At 40.1% G+C, this 18642-nt stretch overlaps 1 protein-coding gene across 2 annotated transcripts in view; it reads left to right on the top strand.

Moving 5' to 3' along the window:
- The window catches only part of ADGRD1 (adhesion G protein-coupled receptor D1), a 162062-nt gene extending 144991 nt beyond the window's left edge, over positions 1 to 17071 (top strand). For both annotated transcript variants that reach the window (XM_085321106.1, XM_085321109.1), the window contains 4 exons: positions 9350 to 9476; positions 10647 to 10688; positions 13581 to 13673; positions 14349 to 17071. In XM_085321106.1, coding sequence (XP_085177232.1) covers positions 9350 to 9476; positions 10647 to 10688; positions 13581 to 13673; positions 14349 to 14444 — 358 coding nt within the window. In that variant the 3' untranslated portion in view covers positions 14445 to 17071. The remainder of the gene's footprint in view (positions 1 to 9349; positions 9477 to 10646; positions 10689 to 13580; positions 13674 to 14348) is intronic.
- Positions 17072 to 18642: the final 1571 nt, after the last annotated feature.

Below are 18642 nucleotides of genomic sequence, written 5' to 3'. Positions count from 1 at the left end.
CTATCAAGTCTCCCAATAAACTTTTTCAGCAGACACATCATTATTTAGATTTCCAAAACATTTAACATGTAACTGCAATAAACAGCCAACTGTTTTTTTTTTTTTTTTTTTTTTTTTTTTGGTTTTAAGGGACTGGACCACTGATTGCCAATTTACTATAAATGATTTATGTTAAAAAAGACTATCACTGCTAGCCTATGATGGTACTAGATAGATCTTAAGTGTTCCTCTAACTGGAAATATTTATATTCCTTGTTCTTTTAGAGATTATTATGGGAGCATGGAAAACACATCTTTGGTTACACTGGGGCTATTCCAGGAGGGTCAAGTGGTTCTCTATAGCAGCAGTGCAGGATGGGCAGCACAAAGAGACCCAAATGCAGATAGTTTTTTGACGATTAAAGCATAAATATACCGACAACCTAGACTTCACTAGGAATTAGAGCTGCTTTGGATGTCTCATGGGAGTGTATATTCTACCGGATATCCTGACTATCTTTATCGCCTCATCCAAAGTCAATTGTAAACACTCCTCGGCTGGATGTGCAACACTTCCGCTGTGAGAATAAGCTCTTATTATTTTCTTTGATGACTCAATAAGAAAGTTCAGTGGAAAATTAGCTTTAACCTTGGGCTTGGGGACTGAGGAGCAGAGAATGCTGTCTCAGCACTAGTGCAATGAGGGAGGCTGTGTCAAAAACAATGTTGAAAAGAACAGAATTTTTAGAGAGCAAATGGAAAAATCCCACTGTGAATAGTTCCCCAGGCAAATCCTACCCCCCGCCCCTGAAATCCAGCTTGCAAGGACATTACCTGTGTTCTTTATATTCTTTTAATGGCTTGAGCTAAATAAAAGGGGAAGAACATGTTTTAGTTAAGCTCTTACTACTTTTTTTTGGAAAGTTTTCTTTCTGGTGCAAGTTTAGGAGAATGAAGTGATTCAAGAGACATGGGACTTGATCTGTGAGAAGACTTAGCAAAGCATGTATTCTTAAATCCCCTGCTAGGTGCTGAAGTCAAAAGTCAATGCTGCCAGTCCCTGGTATTGTCCTCTCAGCATTAAAGTTTTTCAGGTACCTCCATTTCTGGTCACGTCTGTAATTACCGGAGTTTTGAAGGAAGACGTACACTGCAGTCGCCCCCCCCCACACACACACACTGAATACTTAATAAAAAAATAGGAAATACTAATAACGCAAGGATTAGATGAGACCCTTCTTTGTCAGGAGAGTGTCCTCACAACTAATCATCTGTGGCATTAAACTTTCTCTCTCTGACCCAATGAATATTCAATTACTCTATGTAAGTAGAACAGGTTCAATAGCAGAGAATGACCATCAAGCAGTGAGTCAAAATGCTCCTCTGGAAGAGGGGAACTGCAATCCTTTAGGCAGAAGAATATTATTTTAACACAGACCTCCTATTCTCTGGGAAAAGGCTGTATCTCCTGGTCTCATCAGTGAAATTGGAGGCATCCCACTCATGTGGTTAAGAAAAGGAGCTTGACCCTCTTCATTTGCTTGGAGGAGAAGGGCTCAGGTACTAACTACCAGGACAGTTCTGTTGCCCCAAACAGACTACCCACAGTGAGAACAGTATGAGTCTCTCAAGACACTGCAGGACAGCATGGAGAAGACCAACACGCCAGCCACAAAACTGCTGCGGACTGAGGACGAAAACCAGACCTAAAGGAGTGCTAGGCTGTGAGTCTCATTCAGCGATCCCTCGTGCTGGTGATGAGGGTGGCTCCCAGAGGCAAGGGAGCAGGAGTGAAGGCAGGCAGCCTATGGCTTTTATCTGAAGGGAAGAAAGTGCGTGCACACTGCTGAAGGTACATGTGTGCTGTCAAACTAGAAATTTTAATTAACTCAAACACTATTATATAAACACCTACAAATACATTGTACACTGTACTCTTGCTTAAATGAATTTCTTATTGATGAGATGTCAAATTATTTTTCATTAGCAAATCAAAATTAAAAGTGTTTCCCCTCCCCACAAAGCATGTTATATTACACATTAGCAAACTAGAGCCTACTTCACTTTAATTCCTGAGCTGCAGCCTGAAGAAGCTGCTGGCACCTAGAAGAAAAGCAGCTCATTAATAGAGCAGCCAGTTACAAAGATCAGCATTGCATCTCCTACCAGCTATATGCTAGGTGCTCAGAGGAGCCTTTCTTATTTCATCTGCTGTATAGGATGTTAAGGCAGTTCCAGCTTTCAGGATGATTTATGAGAAGTGCCATTGCTTCAGCAGCATCTGCATTCCTGTTAGCATCTGTGGTGAAAGGGTTGGTTATTGTACATAGAGCTTAACAGAAAAGGAAGAATGCTCCCCTCTGTCCCTTCCTTCCCACTCTCATGATAAAAAGCAATCTGAAATTAGGTGCTACAACAACTTAGATTTTTTTTTTAACCCTCATTGCTACAATACTTTTCACTAACAACATCTTTCCTAGATTCTAAGCGGCATCCACAAAAAAAAAAAAAAAAAAAAAAAAAAAAAAAAAAAAAAAAAAGCAAAGAGAAAAAAGCTCTGAAGTGTTCATGAGCATTACTTGCTGAGGCTCACAACATCACTTTGAAACTTGCACGGAAACACAACATGGATTGGTTGTGAAGTTAGGATGATAGCTGAGAGATTTTGACCCTCAGGCCTGTGCTGCGGCTGTGCTGAGCTGGTCACATCACTCACAGTGTATTACACTGGTGTGACTTTAGTTATTTTACATTTAGGAGTGTAAAAGAAGAGCTTGATCTTGTAGACTCCAAGTGGTATCAGTGCGCTTTGGATGATGCCCAGGTGCCTGTTGCAGTTCACCACTGAGGTTGCTCAGTGCTCCTCTAGCTGTCTCGCTGGAGTTAGTGGCAACACCCCCTCCCTCCCCGAAATCGCTCAGGCTTGGCCTTACTCCTTGGAGAATCAAGGGGGACAAGTGGGGAACAAACCTGCTGTGAGCTTGCAAATGCCACGGCAGGAAGAACCACCATTCTTTAGCCGTTGCCAGGAATGAGAAGCCCTAATGCGGGTCAGAAGGAATATAAAAGGTGTGTGCTAGAAACTCTGCCAAACTGTATGAAACAAATTTTTGTAATAAAAATTTTTCAATCAAAATTGCTAAACAGGGTTTCACAGTAGTTGTCCAGCTTTCAGGTTACTGAATGCTACTTGTAGCAATTTGGAAACAAAGGCTAAATTCACTTTTCCTGATATTAATCTGAGATTTTTGTTACAGGCTTTTTTTTGTTTGCCTTTAAAGTACAAAGGGTAATGTTGATAGTGTCTTGTGAAGGGTGTAAGAAATGAGAGAAATTTCAGTTAAAAGGCCTATTTGTGAGGGTAACAATTTTGATGAATTATTGTGAAGGAATTTTGCTTTTATAGACAGTATTTCCTCCAACTATTATATAATCTTGGCCTATGGGTCTGAATTTAGTTCTTACTTCAGCAGGCATCATGACTGAAAAGTAGATGTCAGAAGTCTTAAAAGGATTAGTGCTCCATATATAACCAATAAAATTGATTTGTGAATTAGGGGCCCCTTTACAGAAGTAATAACATTTTCTTTCTGCAAGCAGTGAAGTTTTTCTTGTGGCTGTCAGTGTAGTCATTCTGCATCGGTGTAAGAAAATATCAACTGTGCTCAGGGCAATAGCAGAAAAGGGCAGAGATTAAATAAGGGGACAGGAGTAAGCTCAGTTGAGGAGGACTGTTTAAACCAATTGCAAATACAATAAAACTATAAGACCCAAGCTGGCTCTTGGAAAAATGTTCCTAGTAACTTTATAACAGTGCAATAATAGTTTATATGATGTTAGTGATGAAAATACGTCTCAGAGGCTCTGAATCTTGTACTTCTCACACACTTCAATGCAACTGAGATAATTATCCAGCTCAGAAAACTTCCTTCCGCTGTTAAGTGATTAATCCCATCTCAAACTGAGAAAGATGCACAGGAAAATATAAAAAACCTGCACTATGTTGAGTGCTAAAACAAAAGCAATCAAAAGCCAAATAAAGGAGTTTGGAGTAGGTGGTCTTTGGTGAGTAAGGTTTACTTCTTCAGCATAAAAACTGGAAAAGTGAAGATAATTCTATTTCTTTTCCCAGTGCGAGACTTTTAGAGTGAATGGATGCTAGATGAACAGATTGATTAAGAGGCAATGAAGAATGTTAATGCTGTTCTTGCAAGTACTATATCAGAAGGATTTTTCAAAGGATTTTCACAAGATCTCTCCCTCCCCCAAAATGCATTCATGAACAGATGCTCAAGTGAGCAGGGCTATGCACTTTTAAGGAACAGCAACGGGTGCAGAGCAGCCTGTGCACATCTGACAGCAGGACTTGGCCACTGTGCAGGACCAACTCATTGCTGCTTGCTTTTTACAAAAAAAAAAAAAAAAAAAAAAAACGCATATCAGTCTGAATTAAATCAACTCTCAAAGTGGCTCTATTGAGCAGTGCTTTCCAAGTCCACGCAGGCCACCCAAAGGGATTCACTGGGGCACAGTGAGAAACAGCCCTAACTGCAGTCTGCATTGGTAGTTGCACCGTGTACAATTAGCAGTATCCCAAAGGCTGTTCTATATGCTCTGAATATGAAGATGTCATCAGACTCAAGAGAGCATTTTCCAGAAGTTGTCTGTATTCCGAAGTGGCACATATAAACAAGTAAAAAAAAACCACACACACACAAAAAAAAAAAGAGCTGAAAGGAAGCAACAGAAAGGAGATGCTCTTCATTCATTGCAGGGCTGACAATTTAGTGTACAGAGAGATAAAAGCCTCACGAAACTTAATGCTAATAGAATGCGGAGGAGCAACAACGTCTGTGCTTTTAGCGGCGTCTGGGAGAGAGAGGCTGCTAGGGCGCTTCCAGGTCCAAAGGCCTGAGCACGACAGGGGCGCGCAGGAGACATTCACAGCAAGGCAATGGCCATTTCCCCCCCCTGTTTTCCATTATGTGAGAACAGAAAGAGACACAAAGATTTTAGCAAGGTTTGTAAAGTCCTGGTGGGGACCTCACTGGCCTCACTATCTGCAACGTAAGAGCTGCCCCCTGCCCAGAATTATTACTGCAGTGTGTCACCGACTGCATCACTGACAGCATAAAAGATGTCACTGCCATCCCTGGAGTTACAAGGTTACATATATTAAGCCATTTGTATTTTTCATCCAAAAGCAACATGTATCTGATTCCTTTCTGTATGTTAGTGTACTATTACTAATCAACCAAAATATTCAAGCAGCAAAAATGTGGGAATAAAAAATATGTATGATGTGCAGTGTGGTGGAATTAATATGCCTAGTGGAACATTAACTTTTGTATTTCTAGGGGTTTTTTTGTGTGTGATTTTTTAACCATGGTTAATGGTGGTCTGACACAGCATTTTACATTTAGTATTTTTCTTTTTCAAAATTCAAAGACAAAAATGAAATAAGGAAGGGGAGGGGAGAGAGAAGTAGAAGAAAATTAAAGAGGGTGAGGAAACAATAGAGCTGAGTTCTCTGCTCGGTGCAGAAAGCTCATAAACACCTTGAACTAATAATTTCAGCCATAGGGTGAAGTTCACAGCAGGCATACAAAGCTATGCAATAATTAAACAAACAAACAAAAAACTCTGTAATATGTGATTTAAGTGATACACAAGCAGAGTCAACCCTTAGATAGTCTGAAATGGACTTCACCCCCCTCCCCCCCAAGCTGGTTGCTCTTTTAAATGGATGTGCACCTAGAGCAGCACATATATAGGTGGAAGAAAATTCCATGCATCTCTATTTTGTATTCATTTTTAGCCATGCATTTCTGCTGTATATACTCTGGACCTAGTGTTTGAAAATGAATTGTCTTCATTAATACCTTTTTAATTTGTATTTTTTTTTAAATGTTTAAAATATTTGGGATGTTAAAGGCTCCTGAAAACGCGAACAGCGAGGAGGATTTTAAAAACATTAAAATTAAGTACCGAACTCCTTTCTGTCCAAGACCACAAACTACAGACAAAGCTTTTTTTGCTGAGATTTTGAAAACATAATGAAAACTTATTTTTGGCAACAAATCATCTAGGGAAAATTATACTCCAAACTGCAAAGTCTATGAAAATTGAGAGAGTACAAGAACAAAAGAGGGACAGAGGAAAGGAGGTTTTACAAACCTCCAGGTTTTACACGTTTACACACTGTTTGACACCATAGCAATCACCTACCATATCAGGCTAGAAGGAACGTCTGGACCATCACAGAAACCAAAAGTACCTGATGCACCCGCGGCGGGTCCGTGCGTCCTGCCCCGAGGCATCTTCCCGAAGCCACGCGAGCTCTGTGCAGGTCCCTGTGCACGCAGGGCATCGCAAGGCGTGCTCTGCTGGCGGCTCCCCCGGCAATACGTGTCTTACGTTACAGCTGAGGTGAACAACTCCTCTAATCTTAGCAGGAAAGAGAACAAAACCAAAAAGACCCACCATCCTTGATTCATGAAAATAAATCTGTATCACTTAGTGGCTCTAGAATTGTGCTCTTTTAAGTGTGTATTATAACTCAATAAGAGAACTCAAGCTTTATTTCTTCGTATTCTGGCTGAAAAATTTCTTTGTGGAGTTAAATTGAATTGTGTAGAAGTATTCATGGCCATGGACATTAAGATACTTATCAGTATGGGGAGTTGGAGAACCCTGACTCTGACCTCCTTCCCTGTCACAGGTTTTTCAATAAACCTGAAGCCTATGCAACATTTCAACGTACACTTTTAATCAAGGATATAACGAACTGTGCCCTCAGGTCATTGAAATGAACATGATGTCTTGGATCTAAGCATTTAATTAAACTTTCTTTTTTTCATTGGATTATATTGTACAACCACCTCATTTGTCTCATTTGTCTCATGCTTGCTATAATTATAATGATGTCTTGTCATGCAGTTCTTTTCTGTACCTGTACTTTAACCCAGATGAGGGGGTAAAAGGCACAATTAAGACATTAGTCTCCTTAGAACAACTTTGTTTCTTGTACAGATTTCCTGCTAAAAAAAAAAAAAAAAAAAAAAAAAAAAAAAAAAAGTGAGTTTCTGAGAAAATCCCTGTAATAGGGATTAGATCTACCAGGCCTGTAGATTCAGGATGTCTCTAGATGAGAAAGCTTCCTTCCTTCTGCTTTCTGCCTTGTTGCACCAATGCTGTTCTTGGCTGCCTAGGAGGACAAGAGTCCTGCAATTGCCCTTTGCAATCTGTCACAGAAAACGTGATGCCCAGGTGTGCAAAGCATCAACATCTACTCAGCGTTGACAGGCAAAGTTACTCTGGGCTACCTAGTCAGCAGTGTTTCGACAGCAAGAGCGTTCTGCCCTGTGGGATTTTCGGGGAGCCGTGAACAGTTACTGAATGGACAGACTTCACGAATACCTTCTGGTCGTCTGACACGAGTTACATGTATTGCCCAGGACCATTTACTAGGAGAGAGTGATGACTTAGTAACGTGGTCAGTACCTATTGGTCACCTGGCCTGGCTCTATCTTATACCTGCCTTTATCAGGTCAAACTGATGTGGAAGAACTGAACTGTGGAAGATTTGATGGTTTTAATCAAAAACCAGATGGATTAGACTAAGAACAAAAGAAGCGCCATCGCAGATCAGACTGAATGGACTGGTGCTCTATCTATCTGTCCCAGGATCCTTACTATAAAATGTCAGGCAGATTTATTCTTCTCCAAACACCTGCTTCCAGCTTTCAGTACACAAAAGATTAGGGACTTTCTGCATAAGTGCCTGCACCTGGATTGTCACATTTAACAGTATATGGTGAAACTCTTCCATGAATTTACTGGATCCTTTTTTACGCCTCTGAAACATCTTGTGCCAAGGACTTCCACAATGTTATCATATTGTCTTCATTATTTTTTCCTATGATTACACTAAAAACACTCTATAGGACTAATACTGTTACAGTTAACGTTACAGGGTGTATGCACACATGAAAATACAATTCTTTAGTACAATTCATCAGTACAAATAAGATTTTTTGGGACAGTAAGAAAAAAGATTCCCTGAAAGTTTCATAAGATGACAATTGTGTAAGATAAACAATAATCTGTGAGTTGAGTTTTGTCAGCTTGCCTGTCTCTCTAGAAAGTGGTTGACTGATAATTCAGTTGCAGAAGAGATTATTAAGAACATTTTAATAAAAACAGGAAATGGACCAAGAACTGTCAGTAACTCTTCTGCAGAGTCCTGTGTGCTTTCTCTGAGGTTCGGATGCCCTTAATTTCTTTTGCAGATGAAGGAAATGCACCTTCTACAAGAGGCTTATAGTTCTTTGGGTCTTTAATGTAGAAAGCTATAGAGATGGTGAGGAAATGTAGTTCTGACCTCTCAATTTTTCTAAATGAAATGCATTTGTTTTTTCTATTTATATAGAATTTGATTCACAGAATTCAATTGTTGTAGAAAAATCTATGATCGCTTAATTTCCTACTACAATACTACAATTTCTTTTATTCTTCTACTACAACAAACATCCTGTACTTAGCTCACAAAGGCAAATACAAGATTATCTCAATGCTATTAGCTTTTCAGCTGTCTTATCACCTTTAACTGAAATTCTGCCAGTACTGCAAGCTGAGCACAGTGAACATAGGTCAGGAGAGACCTCCAAGAAACACAAGTCATTTCAGAAATTGGCATACTTTTCTCTGAATCAACTCTGAACAAAGCACAACAGTAGCAGAATAATACTATGGGGTCAGAGATTTTGCATTTGGCAACAGGGGTAAACCAAGTTTCTTCCCATTTGTGATGATTAAAGATCCCAAGTCACTTTCTAGAAAAGAAATACCACATTGCTTTGGCCCAACTGTAGCACTAAGCAAATGTATTTCACTTACATTATCCGGTGGTTTTAGTTTTTCCATGCAACTGCGTTGTTCTCAGTTTCTGCTCTCTACTTTCTACACTCAAGATTATTTTTATATTTTACTGATGAAATGATTACACTTCAGTACCAGCTTAAGACATAGCTACTGTAGTTATATGATCACCTCTCCTACTTCTCCCTCCCCACCTTGGTTACTGACTGTCTCAATCCACAGTTAACTCACTTGATAGCAAATTCTATTGTTATCCTCATTTTTACAGATGAGAATTAAGCAATTTAAAGAGTTCCCCATAAATACCAAATAATTTCATCACTGACTTATTCTATTACAGTTAAGCCACCATTCCTCTCTGCCAACCTTCTGCTTACACTTATATGCATACCATCCCCTGACTTGAGGCCAGGAAATAATTGATAAGGAAACTAGGTTGCCCGAAGTTTGTCCATTTTTTCACATTTCCTGTCTCTGTTTTCTCTTTCAGACTAACCGCCAAAGCAGTTGCTGTGTTGTTACCAATCCTGGGAAGCTCGTGGATCTTTGGCGTTCTAACTGTCAATGACCATGCATTAGTATTTCAGTATATGTTTGCTATATTCAATTCATTACAAGTAAGTACCTGGTGTGAAAGTATATGGCTGCCAAACTGCTGCTGAGATCCAACAAATGGATCGTTAGAAATGCTTCCACAAGCTCGTATTTATTGGATTTTTCCCATGTCCCTTCCTGAGTCTTTTAAGTCTGTGCTGACAGTACAGAGCTGCCAGTTGTTTCGTCTCTGCTTGAGCAGAGCTTTCATTCCACTCCTTAGTGCTTTCAGTAGCAATAATTAAATGAATGAGACGATGAGCTCAAGAAGTGAAATTCATTCTTCCAGCACCAGGTACCAAAGGCTACCTTCTTCTTGGGGGATACCTGAACAATTTTCCAGTGTCAGTTTGAGGCTTCAGTACTGAGGCTAAGTGGAAGCAAACAGAAGTTTTGGAGATCGGGGCAGTGTAAGGAATAAAAGGGGAAGGATACTGCATTTTGCAGAAATCAGCACGAGTCTTGCACGAAGGCAATTAGACCCTTGTGAAGACACCAATCCAAGAAAATAGCTCTGTTTGAGAAAGAACATAAGCATCTGCTTAGCTTTTAGCAGCGGCTTGATTAGAGGCATAAATCTAAAGTTGCAAGCATTTCTCAGGAAAACATTATAATACAAAGAAGAAGAAAAATGAATTCTTGTGAATTGCTTATTCAACAGAACAAGCTCAGAAATAAATACCACTATAGTCCCAGAAAGAGTAGAGTCCTCCGGGTTTCAATTTTCATCCTGCGTCCTCCTGCCAAAAAAAACCCACATCAAAATAGTTTGCCTGTCAGGCCCAATAAAATTATTTTGGGAAAGCCTTTTTGCTTTCCATTGAACAAAAAAGTACAAAGAAAGCAAATGTCTGTTGTGAAAGTTTTCCTAATGGCAATACCTGTTTTCTAACATGAAACGTATTGATGCAATGTTTCCCAAAGAGCATTTCCCCCAGTGTTATCTTTGCAAACACAGACAGAATGTTTCCCTATAACTAATGAAAATAGAACACCTGCAATACAAAGTTTGGGTGTGCTGCTTCACGGGAGAAGGTCCAGGCACGCCTCGTAGTAACCTGTAAGATTCTCCTTTTTAACTTGGGGCAGAATCTGGACCACTCCTTGTTTATAGATCTCCATCTACTTGATGCCTGCTTTGTACAATACTGTATGAAATTCAGACTTTATCCTTCTCTCTTATCTGTTTTCAGGGATTTTTCATCTTCCTGTTTCACTGTCTTCTGAATTCAGAGGTATGTTTTCCTCAATAAATACCTTAAATGAGATTTTTTTGTAGTAGCAGTAGTAGAAGTAGGACTTGAGCCTTTTTGCAACAGTGTTCAGTAAATTCATTTGAAAATGATGTTTGGTATTTTTAAGTAATCACTGTTTAATGCCGCTGCTTTGTGAGTTATCGTTATTCCTCAGTCTCAGTTGCTCAGTAACGTACGCTATTTCTATGTAGATGTCTCTGCAGTTCATACAGATGGTGGGAGCATTGCAAAACTCAAGAGTAGAAAACAAAAAATGGCTTTTCCCCACTGTCACTGCCTGTTGCATCACTGACCTTATTTTTCTTTCAATAATGACATTTTTTCTTTCAATGTATAGCATTTTGATCCATGCCTGTCATTTATTTTATATGAGAGAGAATTTGGGGTGTGTGGCAGGGGCACAGGAACAGATGGGACAGGAACAGAAGGACTCTCCCGGCACGGAGCGAGCCTAGCAGGGTGCGGACTACGCTGCTAAGTGAGAAAGTTTAAATTGGGGCAGCAGGACTCACTCTGGCAGTCCCTGTTGGTGGGCCTCTGCCTTTATTATATCTGGAGTTCCAGAGAGGAAAATAAATATTAATCTCAGTAAAACATACTTTTGGAGATTGCTCATGCATTTCTTAATGGGAAACCAAACAGAGTAGAACATATTCCAGGTATTTTTCTTGGCAGGAAAGGAAGGTTCTCACAATGCAGCAAGAGGAATCTCTGCCCATTAAGCCTTGTCTTTCAGACCAGCTGGGGTAAAGCCAAAGCCTGGCCCCTGTACGCAGGCCCTGTGGAGACCACCTCTGCCGGGCCCCGAGCTGGCAGCACCCTCTCCTCCCACGGCAGGGTAGAAAATGCCCAGCAGTGCACAATATTGATAAAACTTTGTAAAGAAAGCCATTTCCAGCATGCTGACAAGGGGGCACTGATCAGCCAATACCCATATACCTTAATTTTCCCAGGTCTTTTCCTTCTATAAGCTACTAAATAGCTCTGCTCCATAACCTGCTACTTCTCCCTATGCTTCAGAAGCACTCTGGCTCTATGTGGAGGATCACTCATGACAGTGTTTTCATTAATCAGCTGCAATTTGTTAAAATTTGCTAAGCTATCGAGTCTTAGGGTATTGACTGGATCTTTACTGCACTGAGTCCAGAGTGAGTAAAATTCTTGAACTTTACTGGAATCAGCTAAAGCTACGCAGGCAGGTTAAATTTAAGGAAGAAAGACAGTTCTTTATTCTATTTTTCTCCAGGCTCCTCCTCCTTTCTGTCAAGCATCTTAGTCTAACAGCAAATACAAATACTTGAATTTCTGCCATTTTCCCACAAACCTAATGAGAAATGAAATTGTTAAGTTTTTCAGATTTTGAATCCTTGTCAAACAGTTCATATATAGCTAATGTGAACAGTCACCTTTGAAGAGCAGCTCATATAGGCTCCATTGTACGCTACGCATGCAAATTTAAGACACTCCTTGAGCTAAACCTTTGCTATAAAGAAAAATCCATAGATATGTCCAAGTAGTTGGGGAAAACACAGTTTTATTCTCAGCGTTCCTGGACAAGAAATATCTCAGCACTATAAAGGACCACAGGAAGACAAGGCTGACAGACGTGGGAGGGCACCCACCCCGGCGTGGTGCGACATACCCCCGTCACCCCGGCAAAGGAAGCCCCTTAGCCTCCCCACGCAGCTTATCTCAGTGCCTAACTAGCCCTAATCCCGTCTTTCCCAGCAGCTTCCTTGTTTTAATCCTTCTTGCTACAGTTTGGACTCGCTATTTCCTGTTTTAGCCACCATGTGTTACATACATGTATGCATGCATACACACACTCACACATATATATATATATATATAAAGAGCAGGTAATTCCATTTCTTCCTGCAGAAGAGGGAAGACTTATCCTATCTTCCCTCAGGCTCCTCCTTAGATTAAAGGACCCAAGCTTCTCATAACTTGTGCTGTATCGACCTGTAATCCTCCTCAGTCTTTTCAGGGTTGTCTCCAACTAGCCCATGTTTTCCTTGGGATGCCGGGCACCGTATCGTAGCTGAGGCCTGGCCATTGTAGAAGAGGGAGAAAGGATTACTTTGGGTATTTTGCAGCCTACGCTCCTCCTGAAAAAATCCACAACACTGATGAACCACTGTTAAACTAGCAATACCGATTGCTAAACCCCCTATTCTCTCCTTACCAAACTTTGTTTATGCAGTAGACTATTTTTTCCATGGTGCAGAATCTTACCTACATCTATAGAGAATTTCATCCATCATCTTCTATACAATTTCATTTCCCAAAAGGCTGGCAGCTGTCTCACCCCCTCAAGGCAGACAGGCACCGTTAAAACTGCATGAGCTGCAGGGAAGAACCTTCCTGAATGGGGGGAAGCTCGTGGTCATCTTAGGCTGTATATTTGGTTTAAAACAAAAAAGAGAGTTAAAGTGTCCTAGGGAGCTGCTGAGAGTCTTTCAGAACAGGACTGCACACACTGGAGATACAAGCATATATACCCTGCGGGTTTGCTTTCTGCTTATAATTTTATTTATTTATTTTTAAACAAGAGGAAAGGTAATACAGTCACAGCTTGGACATCTAAGAGGATGGGATAACCCAGATAACATGAATATACCGCCAGTGAAATGAGACAGGAGTGAGCTTGTAAAATGCTTTGTATTTAATGTATGTTACTTGAAAAGTGAAGTTACAATTTCAAATCATAAATATAAAAACAAATATAGAGGTTTTTGCTTGTTGTTTTTGGTACAGTAATGCTAATGTGGAAGTATGATAATAAGGAAATGACTCAAGACTGAACCTGACAAAATACAGCTTTACTGAAAGATAATCTTCTATTTGGTTTCATATTTTTTTCCTAAGGTTAGAGCTGCCTTTAAGCACAAAACCAAGGTCTGGTCCCTCACCAGTAGTTCAATTCGTAATGTCAACGTGAAGCCCTTCAATTCAGACATTGTAAGTAATCCCTTCCCCCACATCATACAAATTTTCTACGTGAAATCCAGTTGGGACGAGCAGGACACAGGGAGGCACGTGGGTATCGCGTAGTACCTAACCTGCCACGACTGTGCAGTCAGGCGGAATCAGCAAGCACTACGTCCCAGTCACAACATTTGCTTAGAAAGCAAAGGGCTAAATTCTACTTTCTAGTAAATCATCAATTAAAGTTAAGCAAGCTTTACCAGCTCTGGAGTATAGCTCACTGAGACTTTTCTCATCGGTTGTAGTGCACATCATATTATGTATTCAAGCAGCATTTTGGTAATACCTTTGTATGATGATTATGGCTTTTTGACAGAGTGCTTTTACATTTAAGTTTGAAGAATAAACTCTTAAATAAATCAACACATGCATGCATCATATGTTTTCCTAGCTATCCTTAAATTTTCTTGAGGCAAAATACATTTGTTCTTACAAAGAACCGGACTTCTGAATTGATAGATATTATTAAGCAATCACTGCCAATCACCTTAGAACCTGGCAATAACTGTTAAAAGTCCTTTATGGCATATGCTCTCAAGACTGACAATGCTGTAATTGAAATAAAAGCTTGAAAGCATCTATTGACTCCAGATAAGAGCAGTTTAGCAAAACAAATCAATCTACTTCCAATATTATTTTGTCTTCTAGATGACTGGGAACAGGCCAGCCACAAGCCCCACGAAGCTGAACACCTGGGATAAGAGCACCAATTCAGCTAATCGCATTGATTTATCAGCAGTCTGACAGTGATACCAGCTTCTCAGTGAAGGAAAAAAAAAAATCAAGCCATTCATTCAGGACTTCTGACACAGTGTCCACCAGTATTTTCTCACTGTTAATGCCAGTAGAAAAAGTGCTCTTTTAATCACTGCCTAATAAATTGGAAATCGGCATCTTGTTTTATTGAGTAAATAGTCCTCCTCTGCTTGCCTTCAAAACTGTAGCGCAATCTACCACTTTGCTATTAGCAATATCTGTAAAAATAACTAACAAAAATATACACTGGATGGTTTTGTCAGCCATGATGAAAACACTAGGTATTTAAAAGGACTTACTGCTATCTGAATCATTCCCAGCTCCCAGAACCAAGGAAAGGCAACATACCTTGGGAAAGATGGACTTTTATGCTCTGAAATGAAATGCTTCCCACTGTGATGCTGTAATGGAGCTACTCTGGTCATGCTGTGCACTGTTTAATACCTTACAGAATCCAATTACCCAAGTGAAATTTATTCTGAATACACAGAGTCAACAGGTGATTAATTTAAATACCCCAAGGAAGCCAGAACTTGAGGAAGAAGCAGGTTCCAGCTATTCAGCTCCCAGTATGGGTACGGAAATAGCAAAGCTAATATACATATGTCTCTGCACATAAACAGTACCTGTAACACACACTAGTCATATACATGGCCTGTATTTTAGATATTCCTCTTTACATTCTATCTATAAGAGAGAGAAATGGCTAGGGCTGTCCTCCAGCAGTCCGCAGCATTTCTGTCACCGAGGTGCGTCTGCTGTCACATCACGGTGCAAAGCATTTGTATTGCTTTGCCTGAAGCTTTTGGATGCAATCAACAACTGTCCATCAAGCGCATTTCACAACAGCTCCCTGGCTTTTGGAAATCAAAACCTGGCACTGTGACTTATCTTTCTCCTTTTACCAGTCAGATTGAGACACTGAATTCCAAACGCAAAACCGTAATGCAGCAATATACTGTGAAGACAGCCAGATTACAAATAAGTCTATGTATTATCACCTACAGACATCTTTTAAATAGGTCTCTTCTGAGTCTTTTGTGGTTTTAAACTCTGCTCTGCACTTAATAGCTTCTGCTTTAGCACTGCTGTGAAGTAGAAAATATTGTAATTTTTCTTTTGACCAAAGTTTTCTAGGTTCTCAGAAGGGATGTTTGGAGCACAAGGGGGTGAAATCTCAGCCACACCAATGCTGCACCTACTCAGCTGGGGAGAGGAAAAAGTAGACTACAAGCCCCAGAGGTGGTCAGAGCCCCTACACGCATACCTTGCTCTGAGATGTACTCCACAGCAGGAGTCCCCAGGAACCATTTCCCAAGATGAAGCCACCTTAGGAGAAGGGCTTTGCAGCCTTGTCTCCTTATTCCCAGGTGTTCCTTATGTACAGTCACAGTTTCTCTAAGGCACCTGGTGTTCTGGTTTGCAGGAATTACCAAGGTAATTATATTGGCTTTCAAGTATACTAGGAAAGTGTACTTTCCTAGTACAAAAATATCACAACAAAGAAGGAGATAAGCAAGTCTTCACTCCCTCCTACCCCCAACCTCTCCAAGAGTTATTTTCTTAATTTAAGGCTTGTATCTTCAACAGCTTGGACCACCTCTGATTCCCAGTCAATCTAGCAAGACATCTGCTATTGATTTCCAAGACAAAAGCTATCTGCTCCCTAATACACATGGTGAAAATTGCTCATTGGATAGTAAATTTGAAAGAGAAAAAAAAAAGTTTGAGGTTTAGGGAACAGTAGGTATTAGGATTGAATTTAGTGAAGTGTTTCATTCAAAGGAAGTGGAGTTGAAAGTTCAGAAAACATCAATGTGTTTCATTTCTGATCGATCCAAAGCAAGTTCTCCTATGTTTCTTTCCCAAGGAAAAAAAAAAAGAAAAAAAAGTAATTGTTTCAGTTTGGACCAAGCTTTTCCATCTCCCTCACCTGGCAAAGATTTGTTGTATGGAGAACAAACTGAAAAATCCACAGGTCACTCAAGTCTATCGGTGAATAGAAATTGAAACATTTTACAAAAATTAACTTAGTTTCCCCAGATACATGCTGAATTTATGCAGCTAATAACAGGGCAGAATGTGACACATATTGTGTGTCATTCATGCAATATATTTGCTTCTAAACTTGTGTTTCCTGCCTTGCTAAACAACTCTTAAGCTGTTGACGGCTAACCATAAAAGGAGGGTCAGTAAAAGCTAAATATCTAAGTGTCTATGTCTTTCTTTTGACTTTTATGTATGGCTTTTTTTCTAGCCCTTTGAACATTGAACATCTTACAGCTGTGCAAACATATCTGCTTTTCTTAGCCCAAGCTTTTTTTTTTTTTTTTTTTTTTTTTTTTCCCAAAAGATACAGGAGAAGGAGCCCTCAGACTGTATGGAGGCAGACATACAGAACAGTACTGTGATAACAGAGTTCAAAGCATCTGTATTGTGTGCAGACAACATATTTAAGCATATTTTTTGATACTGGAGCACATTTTTTTTTAAATCACTGTGACCATGCATGTAGCTTTAAACCCTCTTTGATAACTTCTCTTATAATCATTATGTTGTAGTATGAACAGTTCTGTGAATGAACCAGAGGAAATAAAAGCTGTTTTTAATCTTAATTTTTAAGTAGATTCCTCTCTGCCATGCTCACTGTATGCATCTCCTCCTTGCTGACTGTATATCTGTCGCACACGTTACTGCCCAAGGTCCATTTGGCAATAACACATGACATTCAAGTGACAGTAGCCAGTGTGAAGGGTTAAATCTGTTTTTCATCCAGGTGTACCATATTTTAAAATTGATCACCAAAAATAAGTACAGCATGAAAATGCTTTGGGTTTTATACTTTAGAATGTGACATAGATGTATTATATGTTGAGGGAGCATTTATTATCCTGTATCTACTGAGATTCACTGCGGGTACGACAGCATTTCCTCCAGTGAATAACCTGCAACCCCTGCTTTAACTTTTGAACACTACTTGTAATGAAACAATATATCTTGTTTATGTCACATGGGGTTAGCAGTTAGAACACTGTATTTATGATATTAGTTTAGGGATGGGATTTCTTCTGTTTTGGATAAACTAGAAAAAACACAAATGAGAAAAACATTTCCCATTTCCATCTAAGCCTGTTCTTTTTGTTTGATTCAATGTATGTTGTTGTTACTGAATGCAGTAAGTGTACTGAATAAGAAATGCTCAAATGAATCTTTAAATAATCTCTTCCTGTCCTCAGTCTTTTGAAGTCTGAAAGTATTTCAGTTTATTTATGGGCTTGTATATAACAGCTCTTGCAATATTTTTTTCAGGACAGCATCATTTTGTCAACAGTATGAAATCTTAATTGAATGAGATGCGAGTTTTAAAATAGATAATGTAGCAAGAATGACTTTGCTAGTAAGCAGTAAAGTAATTTAGTTTCATTGTTTCCCCTCCAAATAAATAAGAAATCCTAATTTCCTAAAAGGGCTTGTATTTGTTTGCATTATTTTGACATGGGTTATGAACAACATTAGAGAAGTTATGGCTTCCTGTGAATACTAATGTTGTGCTTAAGCAAGCAGATTTTTTACCTGTATTAGAAATCCTATTGAATATTTGCCTTACGTGGCCTAGTGCGGCCCAGATAATGTGCAAATAATATTTTTATATTAACATTTACACCCACAGAATATCCTGAGGGAAGTCACTGCCTCCCCTATAAGAAAGCAGCCCGTTTGCTGAAGCAGCTGCTGCGGATTATTTCTGTAACCCAGCTATTCCAGCAACCCGCTCGGGCTCGGGCTCGGGCTCGGGCTCGGGCTCGGGCTCGGGCGCACGGACAGGGCCAGCAGGACGGCTCCTTCCAGGAAAGCCGGGCTTTTCTCATTGCCCTGCTCGTCTTCCGCTGCGTGACTTTCAGCAAGCAGCTTTCCCCTTCTACATGCTTCCCCTCCAACTTCCCCCTTATTTCTCCCCAAAATAAGGCTAACGATCCTGTCCTTTTTTATAAAGCGCTCTGAGGCTCCCGGCTGACCAGCAGAGCGGTTTTCATGACGAGGAAGGCTCCGCAGCCGTCCTGGTTCTTCCTCCTCTTGCTGGCTGCAGTGCTGAGGAGAAAAGCTGTACGACAGGGCCTCTAACTCGCGCCTTCTTCCTCCCCAACCACTGCTTCTCCCTACGGGTTCTCCCTCCTTTCTCCTGGCC

This window comes from Rhea americana, unplaced genomic scaffold, assembly GCF_003343005.1.
Source record: "Rhea americana isolate MKP2758 unplaced genomic scaffold, rheAme1 scaffold_68, whole genome shotgun sequence".
Lineage (NCBI taxonomy): Eukaryota > Metazoa > Chordata > Aves > Rheiformes > Rheidae > Rhea > Rhea americana.
Note: the sequence above shows the minus strand (reverse complement) of the source record. Positions and strands in the feature narration are given on the sequence as shown.